The 25,582-nt window shown below is 37.9% G+C and overlaps 1 protein-coding gene across 2 annotated transcripts in view; it reads right to left on the bottom strand.

Moving 5' to 3' along the window:
- The window catches only part of SLC9B2 (solute carrier family 9 member B2), a 54,162-nt gene extending 30,583 nt beyond the window's left edge, over window positions 1–23,579 (bottom strand). Inside the window, exons 1-6 of one of the 2 annotated variants that reach the window (XM_032860642.1) lie at window positions 23,466–23,579; window positions 12,057–12,191; window positions 11,188–11,368; window positions 5,985–6,155; window positions 1,508–1,650; window positions 549–676 (exon numbers count right to left, since the gene is read on the bottom strand). In XM_032860642.1, coding sequence (XP_032716533.1) covers window positions 549–676; window positions 1,508–1,650; window positions 5,985–6,155; window positions 11,188–11,368; window positions 12,057–12,146 — 713 coding nt within the window. In that variant the 5' untranslated portion in view covers window positions 12,147–12,191; window positions 23,466–23,579. The remainder of the gene's footprint in view (window positions 1–548; window positions 677–1,507; window positions 1,651–5,984; window positions 6,156–11,187; window positions 11,369–12,056; window positions 12,192–23,465) is intronic. The other variant, XM_032860652.1, reaches the window with a different exon arrangement.
- Between the last annotated feature and the right edge of the window lie 2,003 nt (window positions 23,580–25,582).

The following is a 25,582-nucleotide window of genomic DNA, read 5'->3' as shown; positions in this document are numbered from 1 at the left end:
TTAGGGGTTGATTACTGTTGACGTATTTATTATCTTTTGCACAGACTTTGAGGTTGAAAGGTGGCATTTCTCTTACCAGCATGGCATCAGGTGTAGGTAAAAGACCCTTACTTTTTCAATAGTTTAAATCATAATCGTTGTGAAAGTTAGAGATACTCTTTTTTCTTTTTTAAATGTTTAGGGTTTTTTGTTTGTTTGTTTTTTAAAGATTCTATTTATTTATTTGGCAGAGACAGACACAGCGAAAGAGGGAACACAGGAAGGGGGAGGGACAGAGAGAGAAGCAGGCTCCCTGGCTCTATCCCAGGACCCTGGGATCATGACCTGAGCGGAAGGCAGATGCTTAATGACTGAGCCACCCAGGCGCCCAGTTGGAGATATTCTATATACAGTATATTTTGAAGTTATAATATTTAGATGATGCTAGAATATCTATGTTGTAATTTCTGACATCCTTAAGAAAATCTGTTGTGGATTCTCTTGTATGGAATCAGAGAAAGCCCTCAACATCCCTGCATTATTTTCATATGACAAAGAAAAACCATTACCCCAGTATAAATCCCCATTGCCATGGTAAACCCATTAGGAAGTGGGCAAGAAGAGCAGACGTGCACGCCTCCACCAGGCAAGGACCCATGGATAATCTTACACAAACACCCTTCAACTTCTTCAGGGCCTGAAATATATAAATAGAGATGCTAAAATAATCCTATAAAGACAGGAAGAGATTATTACATTAATAGCTTTTCTTCAGTACTCAGACCATGTCTGGGTTATCATGAATTTTCCAGGTAATGAGTTTTATTTAACAAACATTTCAGTGTTCTAAGTGTTTTCAGTCCTCATAGCAACCTTATGATATAGGTAATATTTTTATCCCCATTATTTTTAGACATCCTCATCTAAAAATGCACCAGTTAAAGTTAGTTGCCCAAGATCATGGAATTGGTGAGTTATGCAGCTAGGTTTGAACTCAGGCAGGATGTTCTAGAGTCTGTGCTCAGTAATACCCAAACTAGCTGATTGAACACTCTGAATTAACTTTTTAAATAAAGAGGCCAGAGTGAAAATCCTCATCCCTAAGAACATTCATTCTCTCATTCAAAAACATGCATTAGAAATTGCATTAAAATAAGCATGCTTGAGACTCATCTTATGTACCACACAGCTTCTTGAGCTGGTATAGTTAGCCCTAAATACTAGCATATGGCTTTGCACACCAAAAATGTAGTATTTTCTCTCATGACCATTATTTACAAGGATGACCTAGATCTCTGTCAGAGAAAAGGGGAGCCTTTATTCTCAGTGCTGTCCCCAGACAGTAATTCCACAACACTCCAAGAAAAAAATATGGGATATCTTCTGGGAATAGTCACCCTGCATGAAATAAACTCCATTCTCTTCTTGAGACTGTCACACATAGTGTCTAAAGCTCAGTGATTCCCAAGAAGTGCAGTATTGGAAGAATACAATTCCTGGTCAACAATTAGAAATTTACACTTCATACCTTTGAATCAAGTCCAAGGCCAGCACGGACCAATATGACAGACAGGGCTATGCTTCTTAAAGCAGAAGACCACTTGTGCTTGGTCTGTATGTTATCACTGATGACAGGGATATTCCTGAGAAGAAACCCAGCAAGCAGCATGCCTAGGATGAAGAAGCCAACAACTCTTAAGTTAGTATACAAATACAGAAAATATTTTTGGCACTTTATTTTTGGGTTCACGTCTCTTTAATATTCTTTTTTTTAAGTTTTAATTTAAATTCTAATTAGTTAACATACAGTGTAATATTATTTTCAAGTGTACAGTATAGTGATTCAACACTTCCATACATCACCTGGTGCTCATTACAAGTGCCCTCCTTAATTCCCATCACCTATTTAACCCACCCCCCACCCCCCCCGTAACCATCAGTTTGCTCTCTATAGTTAAGAGTCTGTTTTCCTCCATAAGAGACTCTTAAAAAAAAAAAAAGATTTTACTTATTTATTTGACAGATAGAGTGAGAGAGAGACAGAGCATAAGCAGGGGGAGTGTGAAAGGGAGAAGCAGGCTCCCCACTGAGCAGCGAGCCCAATGTGGGACCTGATCCCAGAGCTCTGGGATCATGACCTGAGCTGAAGGCAGACACTTAACTGACTTAGCCACTTAGGCGCACCAGGAGACTCCTAATCATAGGAAACAAATTGAGGGCTTTCTGAAGGGGAGAGAGGTAAAGGATGGGGTAATTGTGTGGTGAGCATTAAGGAGGGCATGCGATGTAATAAGCACTGGATGTTATATAAGACTGATGAATTACAGACCTGTACCTCTGAAACCAATAATATATTATATGTTAATTAATTGAATGTAAAATTTTTGAAAAGAGTCTGTTTTCTGATTTGTCTTCCCCCCTCCATGTTCAACTGTTTTGTTTTTTAAATTCCACATATGAGTGAAATCATATGGTATTTGTCTTTTTCTCACTTATTTTACTTAGCATAATACTCTCTAGCTCTATCCATGTCCTTGTAAATGGCAAGATTTCATTCTTTTTTATGGCTCAATGATATCCCATTTTGTGTGTGTGTGTGTGTGTGTGTGTGTATATATATATATATATATATATCTCACATCTTCCTTATCCATTCATCAGTTGATGGACATTTGGGCTATTTCCGTAATTTGGCTATTATTGATAATGCTGCTATAAACATTGGGATGCATGTGTCCCTTTGAATTAGTATTTTTGGATTCTTCGGGTAAATACCTAGGAGTGTAATTTCTGGGTTGCAGGGTAGTTCTATTTTTAGCTTTTTGAGGAACCTTCCTACTGTTATCCAGAGTGGCTGCACCAGTTTGCATTTCCAGCAACAGCGCAAGAGGGTTCCCCTTTCTCTACGTCCTTACCAACACTTGTTTTTCTTTTGTTGTCTATTTTAGCCATTCTGCCAGGTATTTCCTATCACTTCAGGTGTGAAAAAGACTACCTTGTAATCCCAGGAACCATATCCTTTATGCTTAGTCCCTAAATGAAATAAGGTTAAGCTTTTGGTAAAAAATTATAATATGTTAAATTAGAGGAGCGAAAAAAAAAGGCTTTAATGTGCAGATAAAAATGATTAGAATCAGGGAAAACTGGGTGGCTCAGTCAGTTAAGCATCTGGCTCTTGGTTTCAGCTCAGGTCATGATCTCAGGGTTGTGGGATCGAGCCCCACGTCGGGGTCCACGCTCAGTCGGAGTCAGCTTAAAGATTCTCTTCCTCTGCCCCTACCCTCCACTCTCTACCTCTAAGATGAGTAAATAAATCTTTAAAAAATTATTAGAATCACTAATTGTTCCTAAATAACTGAACCTGCAAGGGAGAAATAGGATGCAGTATTTGGATAGAAATGTGATCAAATTCTAAACAGAATATTTTAATACAATACCCAATTCAGTTACCCTTTTGTGTGCAAATAGCAAACAGCTCCTGAAATTATTTGCTATGTTGGATTACCTGAATTGTCAACAAATACCTGTACGGGTTCTATTTTACCTTCAAGCCAGATAACTTGATACAAAATACATAACTTGCTTTGCAAAGGCCTATAGGTGAGTTATGATAAAACAGACATTGCTTTGTCATGTCAGCTGCTGACTCTTTTGTTCAGCCTTTCAACATTTACCTAATGCCTTCAGTATTTTATTTTAATTTTTTTAACTTTTAAAAAGATTTTATTTATTTATTTGAGAGAGAGAAAGAGAGCATGAGCGAAGTGGAGGGGCAGAGGGAGAGGGAGAAGCAGACTCCCACTGAGCAGGGAGCCCGAAGTGGGGCTGAATCCCAGGACCCTGGGATCATGACATGAGCTGAGGGCAGAGGCTTCACTGACTGAGCCACCCAGGAGCCCTGCCTTCAGTATTTTAGACACCATAGTAGGTATTAGAAATATAATAATGAACAAAAACTTGATACTTCAAGTCAACAAGCTTTCAGCCGCTAGGGGAGCTAATGAACTGACAACCTCAGTTTTGTTTTTTTGTTTTTTTTGTTTTTTTTTTTTAAGATTTTATTTATTTGACAGAGAGAGAGAGATCACAAGTAGGCAGAGAGGCAGGCAGAGAGAGAGGGGAGGAAGCAGGCTCCCTGCGGAGCAGAGAGCCCGATGCAGGGCTCGATCCCTGAGATCATGACCTGAGCTGAAGGCATAGGCTTTAACCCACTGAGACACCCAGGCGCCCCCTGACAACCTCAGTTTTATGGAAGTATTGAATGAGCTCAGACAGGAGGGGTGAGTCAGAGGGATTCAGAGAAGGGAAGAAGGGGCTGGGAGTTGAAAAGTTTCTGGATGGGTTAACAGTTTCTTCCAAGGTGTGAAGATGATGTGTGATACATTCTGGGAAATATAAGTAGTTGGCAGTAACTGAGGGAGCTGAGGAGTTTGTGAGAGAATTGTGCCCTTGCTGATCCCACATACCCCTATAATGGGAAAGACTTCCCTGTCAGACACTGTGAGGCTTCCAGCCTCTGTTCTTCCCCAGCAGTATCCTCTGTTCACCATGTCCTTATGAGCACGACACATTAAATGATTAAACAAACTTACTAATGTTGAAATGTTCTGTGTGTAAGCTGAGAGAATAGAAGCTAATTACAAACACAGCTTTTGTGACTTTTTCCAGACCCCGTTAGGCCAAGAAGCATCACTTCCAAGCGTCTCTCACAACTACCATTTCATCTAGAAGGTCTCTTAAGTTCTGAATTCTGCAGTTAGGGTCTTTCCAGAATTTTTGCAAGTATGAACTGGCCTACAACTGTTGTTTTTAAAAGAATAATAAGGATACGCTATGCTCGTGGTAAATTAAAACATTACTGACAAGTATAAAGAGACAAGTACAAGACACCACAACTGCAAACTTTTCGATCTTCATTCACTAAAGTTTTTCACTCTTGAGGGTTTCTATACCAATTTAAGCATGCTTCTGTACCTATGTGTGTGCCTCATTTTTTTAATAGTTGCAACAGTGTCAGGGTGCCTGGGTGGCTCAGTTGGTTGAGTGTCTGACTCTTGGTTTTGGCTCAGGTCCTGATGGTGGGACTGTGCCCTGCACCAGGCTCCATGCTCAGCAGGGAGTCTTCTTGAGACTCTCTCCCCCTGCAACCCTCTCAAATAAATAAACACGTCTTTAAAAAAAATAGTTGCAATAGTAGCTCATGTTTGGAAGTCCTATAATTTCTCGATCAATTAATGGACTTCAAGTGAATTTTCAGGCCTTTCATTACAAAGAATGCTGAAATGAGCACAGTTCAAAAGATATAATAATCTAACATTTGGCAGATGACCCCCTCACTCCTTTGTCAATGATGTGAGTGACTTACAATATATTGAGTCCTGTTTTGTAGCATTTGCTGACTTCTATCTTATAGTTACTTCTACCATGGTTGATGTTAACCTACCAACATGATGTCAACGAACATGCAATTGGGAAGTGCTAGCCAGTGGCACACCATTATATATTAGTTCTATAATTTTAGGAGCATAGATAAGGGGAAAATGCAGTAAAATAATTAGGAAGTGATGAATTTTGAGTATCTATTGGTCTTGTTTTTAATGCAAATCATTTAATTGAAGTTGCAAATTGAATTTAATTTTTAAAAATTTCTGTGTTTAACTCAAAATTTAACTATTGGCTTTTGGTGCCAGCACAGCAAATACAGAAATATTTTATATCTATTTCCAAAAGCTTTCCAAACTACAATTTTTAAGATATGATATACTCTTTTTTTTAAAAGATTTTATTTATTTATTTGACAGAGATCACAAATAGGCAGAGAGGCAGGCAGAGAGAGAGACGGGGAAGCAGAGCTCCCCACTGAGCAGAGAGCCCGACAAGGGGCTTAATCCCAGGACCCTGAGATCACGACCTGAGCTGAAGGCAGAGGCCCAACCCACTGAGCCACCCAGGTGCCCCAAGATATGATATATTCTTGAAGAAAACAGTAAGTGTTTAGCACTTACCTAGAAGACGAGGCAGTGGAGGCAATGTAGGTAACTTAATGAGCCCCAAAAGTTTACCTCCAACGATGGCACAATAGAATAGGATTATAATTCCAAATAGGTTTCCTCCAGGAAGACATTCGCTGCCAGTAATTGACCAAACTACAGCCCAGAGAACAACAACCATGGTAACTGAAATAAACCAGGAAAACTAGTTTCAACCAATAGTAACTTGTCATATGCAGGTTTTAGTATAATGTAAAAATTTTAAAAATGTTGAATATACATACGTACATTTATAACCATGTGTAAATTTTAAAGAACATTAGTAATATGAACAACTGGGTAATTCTCAACCATCTTAAAAAATAAGCAATTACCAGTGCCTTTGGATCCACCTACAGCCCCTCCTGATCCTATCCCCAATCTCCTTCCACAGTGCCAGAAGAAACTTTTTTTTTTTTTTACCATTCCCCTATTTTTCTTTATAATTTACCAAAAATAGTCACAGTTAATAAAAAAAAGTAACATTGGCTATCTTTACTATCTTCATATGAACAGGAAAATGCTCGAACAATCACATTCAAGTATTTTTAGTTCTGTCTTGAATTAAACACTGTTAATTGTTTCTTTTCTATAGTCAATGTTTGTTTGGAATTACCCACATACTCATCTATTTTCTATTTTGATCATTATTCGTTATGCTAACTCAACGCTTTTATCTGGAACAATTATTTTGTTGCCTGAAGAATTTCCTTTAATAGAGGCATTTCTATTAGGATATGAAATGTTTCCTTGTTTGAAAAGTTTGTGTTGTACTAAATTGTATACTGAACACACAAAGACTCCTCAGAAAACAGTTGGGCAGACCACTCAAAACTCAGAATTTGTGACCAAAGTACTGACAAAAAACGTAAGAATCCTAATAAAAGTACCAGTGCAGTTAAATCTCCACTGACGTTTGTATTTCATGGTCTCTTTTTTGCAGACTTAATCCCTGGAACCACACAGCTTCAACATGTAGAATCCTCAAAGCATTTGCTTTCAATAGAAAGCAGTTCCATCTAAATCTGATCCAGATTATAGTTTTTTCCATCAATCAAATATTTGTTATTGTTTTAACTGAGGAAAAAGTTTTGGCAGCTACTTTAACTGTACTGTCAGCTTCTACATCCACATGTGGTTTCATTAGACAGTTTAATGGTGTATAAGTTGAAAAGTCTTTGAAGCCCCTAAGCCAGTAACTAACAGCCTGAAGGAGTTAAGCTTTTTTAAAAGTCCTCATTTTAGGGAAGCCTGGTTGGCTCAGTTGGTTAAGTGGCTGCCTTTGGCTTGGGTCATGACCCCTGGGTCCTGGGATTGAGTCCCATATTGGGCTCCTTGCTCAGTGGGGAACCTGTTTCTCTCGCTTCCTGCAGTTCTCCCTGCTTGTTCTCTCTCTCTGTGTCAAATAAATAAGTAAGATCCTTAAAAAGAAAATGAAAAGTCCTCATTTTAGTAAGACTTTATCTTTAATTGTAAGAAACCATACACCTGATCTTTTTTTGTCTGTTTTTGCTTTTCAGTGTGTTTTGCATTCATGTGCTATTGCTTGATGATGCAAAATGTAAGCATGACGGGAAAAAATATGTACTAATGCAAAATTTCATATTATACTGACACAATTCCTTATTTACCATCGTATATGAGCTAATTCATGGTACAGAAACACTGTATCAGAGTACACTATATTTCTCATGAAGATCTGTTGGCAGTAAATTCTTGGTTTTATTTATTTGAATTACCTTTATTCTCATTCTTGAAAGATAGTTTTCCAGGGTATACACTTCTAGGCTGAGAATTACTTTCTCCCACTTCCTTGAAAATACTATTCCTTGGTTTCCTGACTTTCATTACTGTTTTTAAGTCTCTTTTAGGGAAATATTTTTCTTTGGCTGTTTTTAAGATCTTTATTTTTTCTTTGGTTTTCTGCAATTTAAGTGTGATATGTTCAGTACTTATGTTTAATTTCAGTACAGCTTCCTTTTAATTTGCTTGGAATTTATATTTTTCATCAATTCTGGAACATTCATCTTCATTTCTTCAAATATTTCCTCTTCGCCATTCTTCTTATTCTCTTTTGCTGGAACAATGATTAAATAATTAAACAGTCACAGTTCTTTTTCCATTTGCCTAACCCTAGTTTTCATGCTGTCCATATTTTTGTGTGCGTACTGCTTTGTAATGTCTTCAGATCTATTTGCTAGATTATCGATCTTCTTTTCACTTACTCTGCTGCCTGATCTACTGAATTTTGAATTTCAGTTACTGTACTATGTCTTTCATTTCTAGAAGTTCAATTTGGTGCTTATTAAAATCAATTCATATTTATAAAGTTACTTGTTTTATATTTCCTACCTCTTTAACTTCTTCATAGATATTGAGAATATTTTATATTTTATTTCCTGATAATGCAAATTTTTGAAATCTATTTCCTTGTGTGTGTTGTGATTTCTGTTTTTGTTTGTTTGGTTTTGTTTTTTTTGGCAACAGTAAGCTCTTCCCTGAAACTTTGTCTCTGGGAATTGTTGGAGGTGAATGCGAGTTTTCCCAGATAGGATCTGAATTTGTTCCTACCGTGTGCTTAGAATCTTAGCAACTGGACTATTTTTGAAGACGGTGATTTTTTTTTTTTTAAAGATTCTATTTATTTATTTAACAGACAGAGATCACAAGTAGGCAGAGAGGCAGGCAGAGAGACGGGGAAGCAGGCTTCCTCTGAGCAGAGAGCCCGGTGCGGGATTGGATCCCAGGATCTTGAGATCATGACCTGAGCCGAGGGCAGAGGGTTAACCCACTGAGCCACCCAGGCGCCCCTGGGACTAATTTTAAAATATATTTTCAGCTTGAGTTTTTTCTGTGACTTTGAAATACAAATCAGTGTGAAGCTCTACATTTTTAGTGGAGATTCTTCCTTCCTCCAGGAACACTACAATTTAGACAGATAAGGTTTAGTGGCTGGCTGCCTTTACTCAGCAGGTTTACCTCAAATACACCATCACATTGGGTTCCAGCTTCCTGGTGTGGGTGAAGGGAGAATGATGTCTCCTATGAAACATCTCCCAACCTGGGCAGACTCAAGCATAGCCTCCTATACTCTCATGGTTCTCAAAATGAATCTCAAGTTCGCTGTTGTTTTGCAGAAGCCTCCAGAGTTAAAGCGAATGTGAGTGCTTATTTATCTCTCTTAGGCATTCTGCTTTTGGTGTCTGACAAGTTCCTGTTTTCTTGACAGATGACAGGTACATTTAAAAGACTTAAAATATTATTGTCAGATGTTTTCATTGACATAAGTGATAGGATTGTTCATTGAGTGTCATCTACCATATTGCTGGAGATAAAATCCAATGTTCCATTTTTTAACCCTCACAGAATTATTACAGATTTTGTAGACTATGATGCTATTACAATGAAATAGCTAAAGAATCCTCTGTATTTTCCATTTGGGTATAGGAGGTGAAACTTCTATGTAGTATGGGAGGTGCAATGGGAAAGGAGGAATTGCCAGCTATTAAACTTCATCTTATCACAGAATAAAACCTGTTTTGTACTAAATTCAGAAGGTGAATTAATTTTTTCCACCTCAAGACCGCTTTTCTTTTAAACCTCTAACATTTCTTTCCTTTCTCATATGTAAAATGCAGTTCTAAATACATAATAAGGGTACATTTACAAGGTTTCTCTAAATCACATTTAATTCAGTTAGTAATTTACTTCTCATTTGTGATTTTGGAAAATCATATTTTCACATGTAAGATCTACTTCTTAAGAAAAACAGTTAAGTACACTGAAGGGACATGGGAAGGAGTACAGGGGTAAAAAGAGCAGACTTGTAAGCCTCAGGAACAGAGGCACAGGAAAACAAGTAAAGAGGTGTTTTTATATCATGAATTCCCATTTCTCAGGCCACTTTCTGGACAATGATCATAGAATTTAAAAAAATGAGTCTCCAAATCACTTCATTCATTATACTCTTTCCTTAATGCAATCTTTATCTGTTTTTACTATAAATATTTAAACTAGAAATCTGCCATAATTTGAATAGTGAAAGTTTAAAAAATAATAAAAAGGACAGAATAGGTATTAAATTAACTGTTGCTTATCAACTGATATATATTTTGGAACTTACCTAATTTCATTAAAACCACATGTGGAAGCTAGAATATAACACATTATATTTGGCTTCCGTTGTTCCAGCTGAGAAGGGTAAAATGTCTTTCAGAGCCCACAAATGAAGTATAACAATAAAGAAATGAGTCTGATTTTTTAGTAAACACAACTTTTAGATCAAACGTGTTATGTTCTTCAACATAATTATTTGGGAAGCCATATATATGCTCCAGTGGTGCTGTCATTCCTCAACATAATTTTTGAAATTGTCTTTAAATTTGCCTTTATAGACAATTTTCAAACCCTTTCTCCTTTTTCCTGCTATACTACATATCCTTCAATGTACAAAGTTAATACACACACACACCCACACACACACATACATACACACAACTTTCTTTTTTGAACAAAAAATAGCATTACTGAATCTGAACATCCATCTTTTATCAAAATAATGTTTGGCTGCCTCTAAAAACCAAATCCATTTCTAAAGATAATATTTGAAATAGTGCTGAGATAAACTCCCAAAGAAAAACCCCCAAATATTTTAGGTAATTGTAGTTATACTGGAATAAGTTGAATTGGAAACTAGGATCCTTACTTATAGAATGATGGATTCATTTGAAAGGATACATTGAGCTATGTTTGTTCAGACATTAGTTCCATTATTTAATAATAATTAAAACCAATATTTATTTAGTATTTTTCTGATTACAAGTGATTTCTCAATCATTTTTCTTTCTGGAGTCCTAATGTAATCTTGTGAAATTACTCAGATATAAGAAAGGAAAATGTCATTGATCTCTGCTCTTTTCCTCTCCCTGCTTGCTACAATGGTAGTGGCAACAGCACTGTGGGAAACCTTATGTTGAAGATGGTGGACCCATAAGCATGGGACCCTCAGTGACTTGTGGAGCAGAGTCAAATACCAAGTAAATTGTTCACCCAGTAGTTTTTATGTGTGAAAGAAGTAAACTTCTTTCTATCCTTTAAACCATATTATTTTGGAATCTCTCATTATAACAATTTTATCTTTTACCCTCTCTTTCTGAATTATTTTTTACCATTTACATACCATTTGTTATTCCTCTATCCAGAAAACCATGTGGGGGACAAGAAAAAGTTTGTCTTAGTCTTTGTAAATTATTTGATTCAGTTGGTATTTTTTGTAGCTTTTTTCCACGGCTATTCAGGAGGTTACTTCCTTCTGTTGGTTCTTTGGCGTCTGTTGCTTTGGAGTTCATAACTGTTTCCTCCTGTGATTAATGCAATTTAAGAAACCTTAAATACAGAAAACCATATATTTGCTGTACATTTTTATAGTTAGAGCCATCACATCACAGATCAAATTTCCATTGCGAGAATCAAGGCTAACACTTTATAGTGGAAATGCACAACTATATTAATAGCTAATGAGTAAATGCTTGGAACCAAAACTATGTTTAGGAGTATTTAACATTGAGTCCCTATTGGTAACATTATAAATGCTTGAGTCACATAGTATTCCATTTTGTTTTGTAGTACAGGGTTTAAAATTAGCCTGTTTAAGGTATTATTCAAGGCAATAGTTGGTAAATATATCAAAGTGGTCCAGAAAAAGAGAACTATTTGTGGTGAAAACAAATTCAAATTCATTCATCTACTTGAATTTAAGCAATAAAAAGAGAGAGGGGAGAAACCAGAACCATTCCAGGGGTTAGGTTGGGAACACAAAGCATTTCACAGGCTCTCTATTTTTCCAGCCTTATGTGGGTCTAGCTACTAATGACTACCAGGAAAACTGGTAGTCACATCTACTGTACAAATTTGGGTATTAAGAATGGGGAGAATTGTTAACTGAGTAATGGAGAATGAAGAGAACACAAATGTATCATAGATTTGGAAACAGATAGTCCCTTCCTTAAGGAAATGGTTAGAATGTTCTACATTTGATCATAGGTTTACCTGTATTTCTTGATACGCAGAAGCTGTGTGATCCATTCCTGAGGATGGTTCCAAATCTTCATGTTCAATGACTTTATCTTCATCCCCCATGACTTACAATTAGAAACAAGATGATACAGGGAAGAGGAATGGGATCTGTTTTAAAGGAGAAATAGTATAGATATAGAATAAGGTGGAGATTTACATGAATGGATTTAGCAGCATTTTGAGCAATTTAAATGAGTGACTTGCACTTATTTTTTCCCTTAGAACTCTCAATGTCTAAAATACTTTAAACTGGACTATTCTTTTTTTTTTTTAAAGATTTTATTTATTTATTTGACAGATAGAGATCACAAGTAGGCAGAGAAGCAGGCAGAGAGAGAGGAGGAAGCAGGCTCCCTGCTGAGCAGAGAGCCCGATGTGGGGCTCGATCCCAGAACCCTGGGATCATGACCTGAGCTGAAGGCAGAGGCTTCAACCCACTGAGCCACCCAGACACCCCTAAATTGGACTATTCTTAACTTTCAAAAAAATTTTCTTTTTAAAAATTTATTTATTTATCTTTCAGAGAGAGAGAGAGAGAGAGCAAGTGAGGGCACAAGCACGGGGAGCAGCAGGCAGAGGGAGAAGCAGCCTACTTACTGGAGGCAGGACTCTCCCAGGACCCTGGGATCGTGATCTGAGCTGAAGGCAGGTGTTAATGGACTGAGCCACCCAGGAATCCCTATTCTTAACTTTCAATTGCTAATCTTTCCTTTGATTGCAATATATTATACTAATTCTTATTTACCTTTACCTCTCTTGGTAAAGGCCTTATTAATATTTTTATATGGTTTCCCTCCCACCTTGTTTTTTGAGTTATTCTTTCAATATGCCAAGCAATATTATTGTTAAATTATTCTCTTTAATGGGCCAAATTGATGAAACAGGAAAGCTCCAAGCAATTTTTCAATGTTGAAATGAGTCACTGAAGAGAAATCTATGGATTCCATCATTTTCAGAGAAACTAGAATCATTAATTCCTTCATGTTCATATTTCTAAATTAAAGTGAAAATAATACAACATTGATTGAAGGTCCACAATGTCTTAGATGCCTTGTCCCTTGATAGTCATTGTGGGTAATTTGGAGATTACCAAAACATATTTTTGTTCTCTGTAGGTCGACAACATACCAGGAAAAATAAACTTAAATGAAGTAAGTCTGTACAACAGACTTATAGTTGACTCATAAACTACTACCTCAATCTCTTTGCCCTTGGCTTCCCATGCTATAGGCTGAAAAGTCAAAAACTCCAATTCCTATTCATTTTGGCAACTCCGGGTGGTCAAGTGTCACAGTTCTGTGTGATGAGATATAATTGAGAGTCCCTGGGTAGGGCTTTCATTCCCAGACAATAAGGCAAGTCTTCTTGAGGATCATACTGTTTACTCTTTGTCCTTTAACATTTCTCTTTTTCCTCCCTAGAATGTAGATATACCATCTGGAAGGCCAGTGGTCATCTCTCAACCATGAGAATTAAAAGCCCTACACTAAGGGTGACAATTAAGATAGGAGGAGCTGGTTCCTTGATGATATCCTTGAATTGCTCCATCAATCTAGGATGCCAAACTTTGACGCAATTGTTGAAACCACTGTTAGTCAAGTGTTCTTTTTACTAGTAATCAACCTTACTCCAAATGCAACAAGTATGAAGATATTTTAATGGAGGTATGAACTATAAACCCTGGTAGAAGCAAAGAAAATTATGTGGGAGAAAGGATAATCGAATTCAACACATACCTAATATGCATACCTAATATGTCCTACACACTACACTATGCCATAAAGATTAATTAAAGATTAATTAATTAAGTTATTAATTTAATTAATAATTAAAGATTAATCCAAAAAGGATTAATTAGACAGGACCCCTGCCTCAAGGAACCATTTTCTATTAACAAATTGCCAAGATGTTTGCATTTAATATTCCAAAGAAGATTATATCATTTCCATCACTACCACCATCATTATCACCACCACCACTATTTTTCTTCCTTATAAAATTCAATGTTGGTCAGCTTGGCATCTCAAAAAACCTTCAGTTTGATTTTTATTATATATCATATATAATAAGTTCATGTATGTATAATTATATATATGTGTATAAATGCAGATATGATTTTTAAAATTTATAAACTCATTCCAAAATTTAGACTCATGATGAGAAGGAATGGCATTTTGACAGAAAAAATATTGGATTCAGAGAACCCTTGTCTTAAAGGTATGGAGGTATGAAAGCCAATGGGATGTAAGGGGAAACTCTGTTGCAGCATGTGCTGGGAGGCTGAGAGCAATGGGAAATGAGGCTGGAACGTCAGGATATCATATCCTAAACGATGGCACTTGGCCTTTACTCTATGTAGACAATGACCCCTCATATAGTAAGTGGTGATGTCTGCTGGGTCTGGAGTTGAAGAAAGGTGGGTCTGTAGTCTAGTTCCATCATATACCAAGGTTCTTAGCCTCCTTGTAACTAATTCCTTACCTATAAAATGGAGATAAGAGTGGTTCCAACCATGCATATGATAAACATTCAATAGTGTTGGTTATGAGCCACCCAAATCCTTTTCCCTAATTAATATAAATCTCTAAGATTCTTTTTGCTTTCCTTATTAAGCAGGACAGGGCCCCCCCACCCCACCCCATCTTACAGAATTTACTACTTAATCTCATTGATTTTCTTTGATGATGCCTTTTACCTCTTTCTTTCTTTTTTTTTTTAATTTTTTATTTCTTTTCAGCGTAACAGTATTCATTGTTTTTGCACCACACCCAGTGCTGCATGCAATCCGTGCCCTCTCTAATACCCACCACCTGGCTCCCCCAATCTCCCACTCCCCGCCCTTCAAAACCCTCAGATTGTTTTTCAGAGTCCATAGTCTCTCATGGTTCACCTCCCCTTCCAATTTCCCTCAACTCCCTTCTCCTTTCCATCTCCCCTTGTCCTCCATGTTATTTGTTATGCTCCACAAATAAGTGAAACCATATGATAATTGACTCTGCTTGACTTATTTCACTCAGCATAATCTCTTCCAGTCCCGTCCATATTGCTACAAAAGTTTGGTATTCATCCTTTCTGATTAGGCATAATACTCCATAGTGTATATGGACCACATCTTCCTTATCCATTCGTCCGGTGAAGGGCATCTTGGTTCTTTCCACAGTTTGGCGACCATGGCCATTGCTGCTATAAACATTGGGATACAGATGGCCCTTCTCTTCGCTACATCTGTATCTTTGGGTAAATAGCTAGTAGTGCAATTGCAGGGTCATAGGGAAGCTCTATTTTTAATTTCTTGAGGAATCTCCACACTTTCTCCAAAGTGGCTGCACCAACTTGCATTCCCATCAACAGTGTAAGAGGGTTTCCCTTTCTCCACATCCTCTCCAACACATGTTGTTTCCTGTCTTGCTAATTTTGGCCATTCTAACTGGTGTAAGGTGGTATCTCAATGTGGTTTTAATTTGAATCTCCCTGATGGCTAATGATGATGAACATTTTTTCATGTGTCTGATAGTACCTCTTTATTTCAAGGCCAGCTTCTTGATAAGGTGACTGTAACACTCATCATTGTCATTTCTTCATCTGTCTTGCTAGTAGAATTATACAAGAACTCCTGGGCAATGTCACTAGAATCAACTCCTTTATTAAATTTCCAAAATCAGCCAATTATGCCATTTATGAAGAATATTTTTAAATAGCTAACAAGTTCTAATAGACATAAACTATTGGCTAAATTGGAGCCTTGAGAATTTACTTTATTAGTTATTCTACTCTCTTTTAATGTAAATAACCCAAACTTGGCATGTTGCACAATATATGCTATTTGTGGGAATTTCGAGTCTTGACATTACAATAGTGTATCCCCAACCATGAAGACAGTTTTGGCAAATAAATCAGAGAATATGCAAAAATGACCTTTTAAAGAGTCTAAAATATGTCATGAAGTCCATTAAAAAGTAGAAAGTTTATACTCCTAACTTATGGAGAAGCTCTCAAGTACTCACTTAGAGTCCACTAACTCTCAACTCAAATGACTTTGCTCATCTGGTTTCCAAACCCACAGAAGATAGGATTTATAAGTTAAAATGTAGGAAGAGTTTGTGATAGAGGCAAACTGAGAGCAGTATGAGTGATAGCTGACAGGAAGGAGACAGAAAGATAGAAATTTAAGGCTAAAAACATAGGGATAAATATCTTTTCCATATTTGCAGTTTTGGCCTGCCAAGCTTCTTTCTCCCTGACTTTTTGGTTCTAACATACTAATTTTCTTTTGTATAATCCCCATCTCCTCTTTTCTCCATCCATGTGGTTCATTTGAAACTCATGTCCTCCTCACCTTCCCAATCCCCATGCTCTACCAATGCTCTGAAGATAAGGACAAGCCTGGCCAATGAGGGAACTTCTTTCCCAGTCACAATGATTGTTTTAGGCATGAGAATGTGATCCACACCTGGCCAATGAGAGTCAGCTTTAAGGTGTTCACTGGAACCACTGAGAAAGAGCTTTCTTTTTGTTGGGTTTGCTAAGCCCAGACTCACTATTGGCAATCCTTGTGATGTACAGAAAAGCCTTCCAAAGAATGAAGTGTCTTAATATGGAAAGAGAGAAAGGGAAAGCCTCAAATTGATAACCACATTGTTGATATATCTGGAAGCAGCTCCTTTTCAGTTATAGCTAAGCCAATAAATTCCTTACCAGTTTGAGTTGAATTTCTGTCACTTGTCACCAAATGAATTCTCAGTAAGAACCTTCGTATCTGAATTACCCTGAAGGATCCCCTGTATAATAACAGATGTTTAGGAAGACGATTTTACATCTTCAAGAAGATGAAAGGAAAAAAATGATGTGCTAATATTTTCTGTTTTAGGAGTCATTAAAGTATATAGTATGGCTTAGAAATGTAAAGAGAATGTTTAGAAAATGTGGTATTCAATAAAATAGGTATTAGTTATCCAGAAAGTTAATTTAAAAGAAATACTTGGGGGCACCTGGGTGGCTCAGTAGGTTAAAGTCTCTGCCTTCGGCTCAGGTCATGATCCTAGGTCTTGGGATCGAGCCCTGCATTGGGCCCTCTGCTCAGCAGGGAGCCTGCTTCCTCCTCTCTCTCTGCCTGCCTCTCTGCCTACTTGTGATCTCTGTCTGTCAAATAAAGAAATAAAATCTTAAAAAAAAATAAAAGAGATACTTCATTTTCAACAATACTATTTAAATGAGACAATTGTTTTTTCACTGTATTCATGAAAGTCTTTTCAAATCTTTCATTCCAGTAAAGCTTCAAGAAAGCTGTTAAACAGAGGTGCTTGGATGTCTTGAATAAAAAATAAAAAGTGGGGAAATATGGAGAAACTAGATGGTTTCCTAGTAATTAAGAATCGCAATTTAATGGGATAATAAAAGTTGGAAAGACCTTTAGAAATTACCTGGTTCAATATCTTTAATATTTGTATGAGAAAACTAAAGGCTAGAGAAGCTAAATAACTATTTTCAATAAACACAGCCAGTATCAGCCAAGTATCATAGTAAAACTGTGTAAAAATTTGTGAAATGAGAGAATTCTTTAATCTGTATCTTTGATTTCATGTCATTTCTACCAAATCATTGCATTATATTTTATATTTTTGCTGTAACATTTTGATTAGAATCCTACTCATAAATAACCATAATTAATTATAAGTTTGGAAACATATCCTATAAGAAAATATTTTTATTTTCTATCCTGTAATATCTTCAGCTTTACTCTTTCTCATTGTTATGACTGTTATACAGTTTATTATAAACAACAAAATTTACCAGTCCATTTAGGTTACATAACATTGGTGACAAAATAAATGAAACAGGAACTTTTAATCTGTTCTCAGGACAAATATTATTTACATATTATGAATTATTAATTAATTGGCTAAGTGGCAACTTGCCATTTTAATATACCTTAAGATTCTAAGGAATCTTTTTAAATTTTAAATCTCTTTTTAAAAAAATCAGTTAAACTAAGATGTTTTGAGAGATTTTTGTATATAAAAAATGTTATTGAGAAGTAAGAAGGCAAAGCACATTTTAGATAAATACTAAAAGTGTCTACAAACAGAAGAAATTTTTTTCTGCTCTCAATCAAGATATTGCATTATGCAGACCAATACATAACAATAAACCATATTAGAAAAAATTTATCTCATGTCAAATGGTAGAATTTTATAGATTTCATAATTCAGTAAATCATGTTAATTTAATTAAAGTTCTGTGACTCAAATATAGATTTCAATAGAAGAATGTGTTTTGAACTAAGCCAAAGGATGTGGCTGTTATGACTGTTGTGATTCCCCACTAACGGGTCAGGAGTTTTCTAAAAACATATGCAAAGGTTCTTGGCCACTAATCCTCTCTTTAACATTCCCAGTATACAGAATTTCCTCCAGAACTCACCTACATGCTTAGAAACCATATTGGCTTAATTTGCACTTCATGTTGCAATACTAGGGACATATGCCACCAAAATCATAGAGCTGTGGACTTGAAAAGAACAGTCTCCTAAATCCTTCCTCTAAACTTGAGAGAAAATTGTAGATCAAGAATAACAGATCAAGAATATGAATGATTATGTATATGTACATGTATGTAAATAAATGGAAAAAGTCTGTTAATAGTAGTTGCCTTTGGGGAAGGAAATGGAATTAGAGGGAATTTCATTTTTATTCTCCATATTTTTGCATTGTTAGGATGTTTATGATAAGAAGATTTTCTTACGCAATTCAAAATACATTTTTAAAAGCTATATAATTCTTAAACTTTCAGTGAAAAGAAAATGATACAGCTTTCCTCAGTAAAAATATTTTTCAGAGATAAAATCTAGCAATTTTATTTTAGGTAATTCAATCCCGATGCTACAATTTAAGGTATTTTTTTGTTTGTTTGTTTTTGTGTTTTTCTAAGAAGATGGAGAAGTGCCTAACATCTTCTACAGCAGTTTTCAAATATTTTTGTTTAAAGATTTTATTTATTTATTTGACAGATAGAGATCGCAAAGTAGGCAGAGAGGCAGGCAGAGAGAGAGGAGGAAGCAGTCTCCCTGCTGAGCAGAGAGCCCGATGTGGGGCTCGATCCCAGAACCCTGGGATCATGACCTGAGCCGAAGGCAGAGGCTTTAACCCACTGAGCCACCCAGGCGCCCCTCAAATATTTTTTTAAGTAAAGAAATCTTTCATCAAATAAAACCTTATCCTGAAATCTAACACATAGGACCAATAAAGATGGAGCCGCAGGAGCCCTGTCCACTGACCCCTATTCCTCCTGGCAAGTGAAGCACATTTTGAAAACCACTTTTGTAAATATGCTTTCACATATAGTAAGATGTCTGTTAAGTCAGCCTTCTCTTTTTTGGATTATTTTAGTAATCCAAATGTTTAAAAGTGCTTTCTGTAATATTCTAGAGGAAATAAAAGAACTCTCAATTTGTGAATGTCCACAGGCTCTTGGTCAAGTAAAATATGCTTATTGCTATCAGCTAAATTACTGTAAAGGAATCATTACACAGATAAAGGCTGGTAATTCTTGTTATTTTCTGTCTGAGCTGGGGACAGACCAACACGTAATGGGGTAATCTTAATGAGAATTTATATACATGGCTAGAGTACTGTATGTGCTATAATCATACATTTATTTGAAAGAACATCTCCACGACTCTTTATTAAGTACACTGTAATGACAATAAAAACTCCTACCTTTGTTGTTTATCACTTGTGTTGAAAGTGGAGTTTCGCAGTCTGATATAGTGTCTGTGTGGAACATACAGAAACCTTCCAGTTTCTGGATTCTGCTAATCAACTCTGATCTCATGTTCATTCCCCAAAAGGATACCTACCCAGCAGTGAGAAATTCAGGTCAAGTGAAGGTCAAGTTAAAATTTCCTTGCATTAATTACTAAAATGACTAAGAATGTTTCCCGGAACAGAATGACCTTATCTGAAAGTGTTAGGTGTGCCGACCACGGAAGACCAAGTAATCAAAGGAAAACAACTGCTGTTCCATTTGGTTAGCTGGTACAGCGATTTGGTTGAATCATTGTGAAGTAAAACACTATGTAATGAGATATGAAAACAAGAAAATTATTCTTAGTAAGAAGGGACCCAATACTTGCTTCCCTGCTTTCTAATTCCTTTCCCTACCAAGGACAAAGACATTTAATTAAAAGTTTAAAATACTACCTCTAGACCTACTGAAATCAGAATTTCCAAGATTCAATCTCCCAAGTGTGGCAACGCAACCTATTACCTACTAAGAGCCATTACTCAGGTATGCCAGTGTGTACCTTCTCCACCCCTAGGGATAAATCATGCTTGGTCTAAATCAATCTCTGTGCCTCCATTCCTTTATGCCAGCTGTTGGCTTAGGGCTGAGCATGATTTACTTATTGCCAATAGAATCTGTGGGCAAGGCTGTTGGGCACCATTGGATGAGGAGAGAAAAGGAAAAGTGCATGTAGGGAATTCTATGCACATTTACATTAGAGTATAATGAGCATAATGCTGCAAACATGTGGAGCAGTCAGAGGAAGATGGAGATAAAAACCCTGAATGTAAATCCTTGTGTCACTGCCTCCTAATTGGGCCATTTTGGGCAAGTTAGTTAGCCAGTCTGGATAGGTTTTTTCCCAACTGTAAAATGGTGATAATGCCTCTGTCACAGAAAATCCTAATACAGTATTAATAGAGTACTCCCCATGCTTTATCTTCCTTTCATAAGATTTTCCTTGAGAAAAAAGCATATGTATACTGTACTGAAAAGCACAGATAAGGAAGAGTGCCAAATTCAAGCCTTTTAATCTAAACTACAGAAAAATAAAATAGATTTCTAAAAAAGGTAAAGAGATTTTATTATATGGATAAGAGACACTCAATGACTTTAGGAGGCTGTTAAAAACTCTTTAAAACTTCTCATAATTGTACTCTTCTTAACATGTGTGACACATGACTACAAAATACTTAGAACACTCCCTCATTACACAAGTGCATATAGGTAGCTCTGTTTTCCCATATATAATGTTCCTAGGCTTTGTGTGGAAAAAGCTATAAATCCTTTTCTCTCAGAGGAACTATGTGATCTATCATTAGTGTTTGTGTGCTGACCAAGATTCGCTGGCCTACCAGTTAACAACAGGGCTAGAAAATACTAAATAGATATTCAACAATCCTTTGTTACAGAACATACTCTGTAGAAGTTTTAAGTGAAGTATTTTATGTTACATTTGTAGAGCAGGAGAATTCAGAGTTAACCTAGTCATAGGGTAACAAACTCAAATACCTTCAGGGGCCAAACTCAAATGTGTGTGTGTTGCGGGGGGTCAGTGGCAACTGCAGAGGGTAGAGCCCAACTGAGGGCATTCACATCACTGCAAGCCCCTGAATCTAATCTCATGGTTTAATTTCCCATCTAAAGAAATGGGAGAGAGGGGCGCCTGGGTGGCTCAGTGGGTTAAAGCCTCTGCCTTCAGCTCAGGTCATGGTCCCAGGGTTCTGGGATCGAGCCCCGCATCGGGCTCTCTGCTCAGCAGGGAGCCTGCTTCCCTTCCTCTCTCTCTGCCTGCCTCTCTGCCTACTTGTGATCTCTGTCTGTCAAATAAATAAATAAATAAAAACCTTAAAAAAAAAAAAAAGAAATGGAAGAGATTTGCTATGTGACAGAAGCCACATAGCAAACATATTAATCAGTCAGTATAGGAAATTGAAACCACTTCAGGTATTTTAAACAGGAAGAAGATTTACATAGGGAATTAAGTGAATTATTTAAAGGCTAGAGAATGTTGAAAGGGCTAGAAGTGCAGGTTCTAGACTGGGCCTCCAGGAATGACATCTAGAACACTAACCAATGAGCCACTGAAATATTTACTATTTTTGCTACAATCTGAAGGCCTGGCAAGGACTATGGAGTTCAAGAACACCACTGTAGCTGTGACTCCAAGGAGCTGGGATCTGGAAGCTGCCTGGACAAGGAACATAAGGTTCACCACTTCCCTCAACTGCTTGACAGCCACAGAGCTGGTGATATGACATGATAATGTTGAGTCTGGTTGTCACTGCTGCTGTTCAGTCTCTCCCCATACCCACAGTTCTGAAGACTAGGACTGGCATCTCCTGGACCTTCCCTGCCAATAGCAAACAGCCAAAAATAGCAGGGAGATTGCTTGTGCCTCACCTCTGCTTTTGAAATTTCAGACAAGTTCATCTACTTGCCAGACCCTAATTTTACATCTAGAGCTCTAGCTGGAATGGAGTCTAGGAAGTGTTTTTAGTTTTCCAGTTTGTTCTATACATGAAGGCATACTAGATGTAGGTAGGAATGGATGTGAATTCCAACCTTCTATATGCAGCACTTTTTAGAGTAGCTCCAAGACAGACCTACATCACAGACTTGTTCCCACTTCTATAGAAATCTTAAAAAAAACACAAAAAACAAAGGCAAAACTCTAGTCAATAGGGTTATAATTCTAAAGATAGTAATATTCTAGAAAATATATTATGTGAATCAACCACTTTGCTCACATCAATAGTATAGCACAAATCACAGTACCTAATTACTTCAGTATATTCTGATTCACTGGATTTTGAAGTGCTGAATGGCAGAAACTGTATTTAATTCATATTTGTATTTCTTGTTCCCATGCCTGCTTGGCCTGGAGAAGACACACAGGTATTTGCTAAAGCGAAATGTTTCAGGAACGCCTGAGTGGTTGGTTAAGAATCTGCCTTAGGCTCAGGTCATGATCCCATGCTCCTGGGATCAAGCCCATACAGGGCTCCCTGCTCAGCAGGGAGTCTGCTTCTCACTCTCCCTCTGCCTGCTGCACCACCTGCTTGTGCGCGCTCTCTCTCTGTCAAATAAATAAATAAAGTCTTAAAAAAATAGAGTGAAATATTTCATTCTTAGAAACAGTAAGCCAGAATTTTATGACAGCAGTTTTCAGCAGCAATAACGTCAGGTGCAGTTCCCCTTATAGAGTGGAGGAGTGGGGTGTCAGTCTTTCAGTGAAAACAGAGGTTAACCAGGCTAAATAAGGTAGTTGTCTTCTCTCTGTCCACTGGTGTCCGTTTCTTGACAGGAGGCTAAAGGAAATGGTGGCTTTCTGATATTAATCTTTTAGGGCAACAAATCACCAGAGTGGAGGGTGAGATAACAAGCCGATGGCTGATAAGTTTAAAAAAAAGCCACAGGCAGTGTGCACTTTGAGCAGGTGGTTGTATTTTCCAGTCAGTAGGATCTGGTGGTTCTCAGCTTTTCGCGATGCTAACGAAGCCCACAGTAGCAACACCCTCCAGTTCATTTGAGAACTAAAACACAAACAAACAACAAAAACTCGCTCTGGGCCCTTAGTATCCTCTGAGGGCTACTCACCTCGCGGTCTCCAGCGCAGGAAGGGTGGGAAACAGGGTAAAATGTCTGCAGAGCAGCCTGGTCCAGCCCGGCGCGCAGGGTCTCCAGACAGAGCATCTCCCCAGGCGGAGCCCGAGGCTGCGAAATATGCAAATATCTGGGCGCTGGGCGTGCCGGGGGGGCTTCCGAGGCTCCGCCTTCCCCGCACGAGCGGAGCGGCCCGGCGGAAAGAGGTCTGGCCGGGTGGCGCTGGAGTGATTCCTCTGGGCCCAGCGCGGCCACCCCAGGCGCCCTCTGCCTTTCCGGGCCGGGAAGCCTGGCCGACCACTGGCCCCCTTCCCGAGACCTCGGCGCGGCCCCGCGATGTTTCAGTCGTGGGTTCTGGCCTGGCGGACCGCCGGTGCCCGGACCAGCGCGTCCCCAGGAAAGGTCGCCCCGCGAGCTCGGACCGCGGCGACGACGAGACCCTGGCGAGTGCGCGCAGCGCTGGCTCTTCCAGAGCCAGGGGTGCAGGCCGGACAGCCACTTACGAGGTTTAATGTTCCCTAAACCGACTTCTACATTTTGGGTTTTAGCTCCACCTTTCAGATGTGCTTTTTAGAAGTGTCTTCTCAGATGCGGTGGGAAGACAGGAGTCTTTGGGTGACCCAATTAGGTGGGATGAAGGACTCCGTCCCCCTCCCCGCGCTTCTTTGTTGCTTCTTTAACACCAGCCCGTCTTACTGTATCATTTCAGATTTTAACTTTCCCATCAGCAGTTTCTTTTTTCCTTTAAAATTCCTTCCAGGGGCACCTGGGTGGCTTAGTTGGTTAAGCGCCAGCCTTCGGCTCAAGTCGTGATCCTGGAGTCCTGGGATCCAGCCCAGCATTGGGCTCCCTGCCCAGCAGGGAGTCTGCTTCTCCTCTGATCTCTCCCCTCTCATGCTGCCTCTCTCATTCTTTCTCTCTCAAATAAAGAAATTAAATCTTTTTAAAAAAAAAATCCCTTCCATTTCTGTCTTCCTTTCCTTTATATTTCCGCTTTTCAAGTGAGTGTGTGTATATGCACGTGCCTCTTTCAGGGTAATTTTCATTTCCTTCAGGAATAAAAATTGTCTTACCTGTTTTTCACTCGTTGGGTCAGTTTTAATCATCACTTTTCAAGCAAGAAGGACAACATCAAGGCGATGTCTCCACCAGATAGAAACCACTCATTCTTGTCTCTCAGGTCCTCCTTTGTGAGTAATGTGGATGAACCCACATCCATCTAATAATGTTCAGGGCATCTAAGGTGATTACTGTATTTTCCTAAACTGCTTGCTCTTCCTCTCCTAAAGCTTGCAGAAATTTCTGGAGGTATCCAGCTTCCTCTTACCACGGGAATGAAATATATTTTTCCTTTTCTTTCAGTCATATGATCTTCATTGACACATCACCCCATTTGATTAATATGACTTTGGAGAACATTGAACTTTTTGGTGATATTTTACCTCTGCTCTTATTTATAATGTTTTATTTTTTATAGTTAGCTGAGAGAACTCTGAGAAAGCCTTTTTTAAATGTTAGAATTCATTTTGCAGAATTCATTGTGTGTTTATTTAGAATTCATTTGTCATAGCTATACATACACATGTATACTGGCTCACAGCAGAAAGTACCTCATAACATACTTACAAGCTTCAGTCTTCCATCACTTCACCTGATGAGAAGTTACAGCATTTTGATTATGATAATATTATTAATTAAGGTTTTAAAAAGAAAGACTAAGTGCTCATTTATTGGGTATCTATATGTGCATAATACCATTTAGTCTTTTGAAGTAGCAACAAATAAAAAACAAACATAAAATGCTAAAACTAAAAGAACAAGAAAAAATTTCTTCCCAATAATGTCTTATCGAATTATCATCCATGAATTTGCTTAAGCTTTTTCTTTTCTATTCTTTTCTTTTTTAAAGATTTTATTTATTTGACACAGAGAGAGAGAGCGAGCGTAAGCAAAGGGAGCAGCATAGGGAGAAGGAGAAGCAGGCTTGCTACTGAGCAGGGAGCCCAATTTGGGGCTCCATCCCAGGACCCCGGGATCATGACTAAAGCTGAAGGCAGATGCCTAACAGCCATCCAGGTGCCCCGCTTAAGCTTTTTCTTGGAAAAAAAACA

Source organism: Lontra canadensis, unplaced genomic scaffold (genome assembly GCF_010015895.1).
Source record: "Lontra canadensis isolate GAN:19392208 unplaced genomic scaffold, GSC_riverotter_1.0 scaffold1, whole genome shotgun sequence".
NCBI lineage: Eukaryota > Metazoa > Chordata > Mammalia > Carnivora > Mustelidae > Lontra > Lontra canadensis.
Note: the sequence above shows the minus strand (reverse complement) of the source record. Positions and strands in the feature narration are given on the sequence as shown.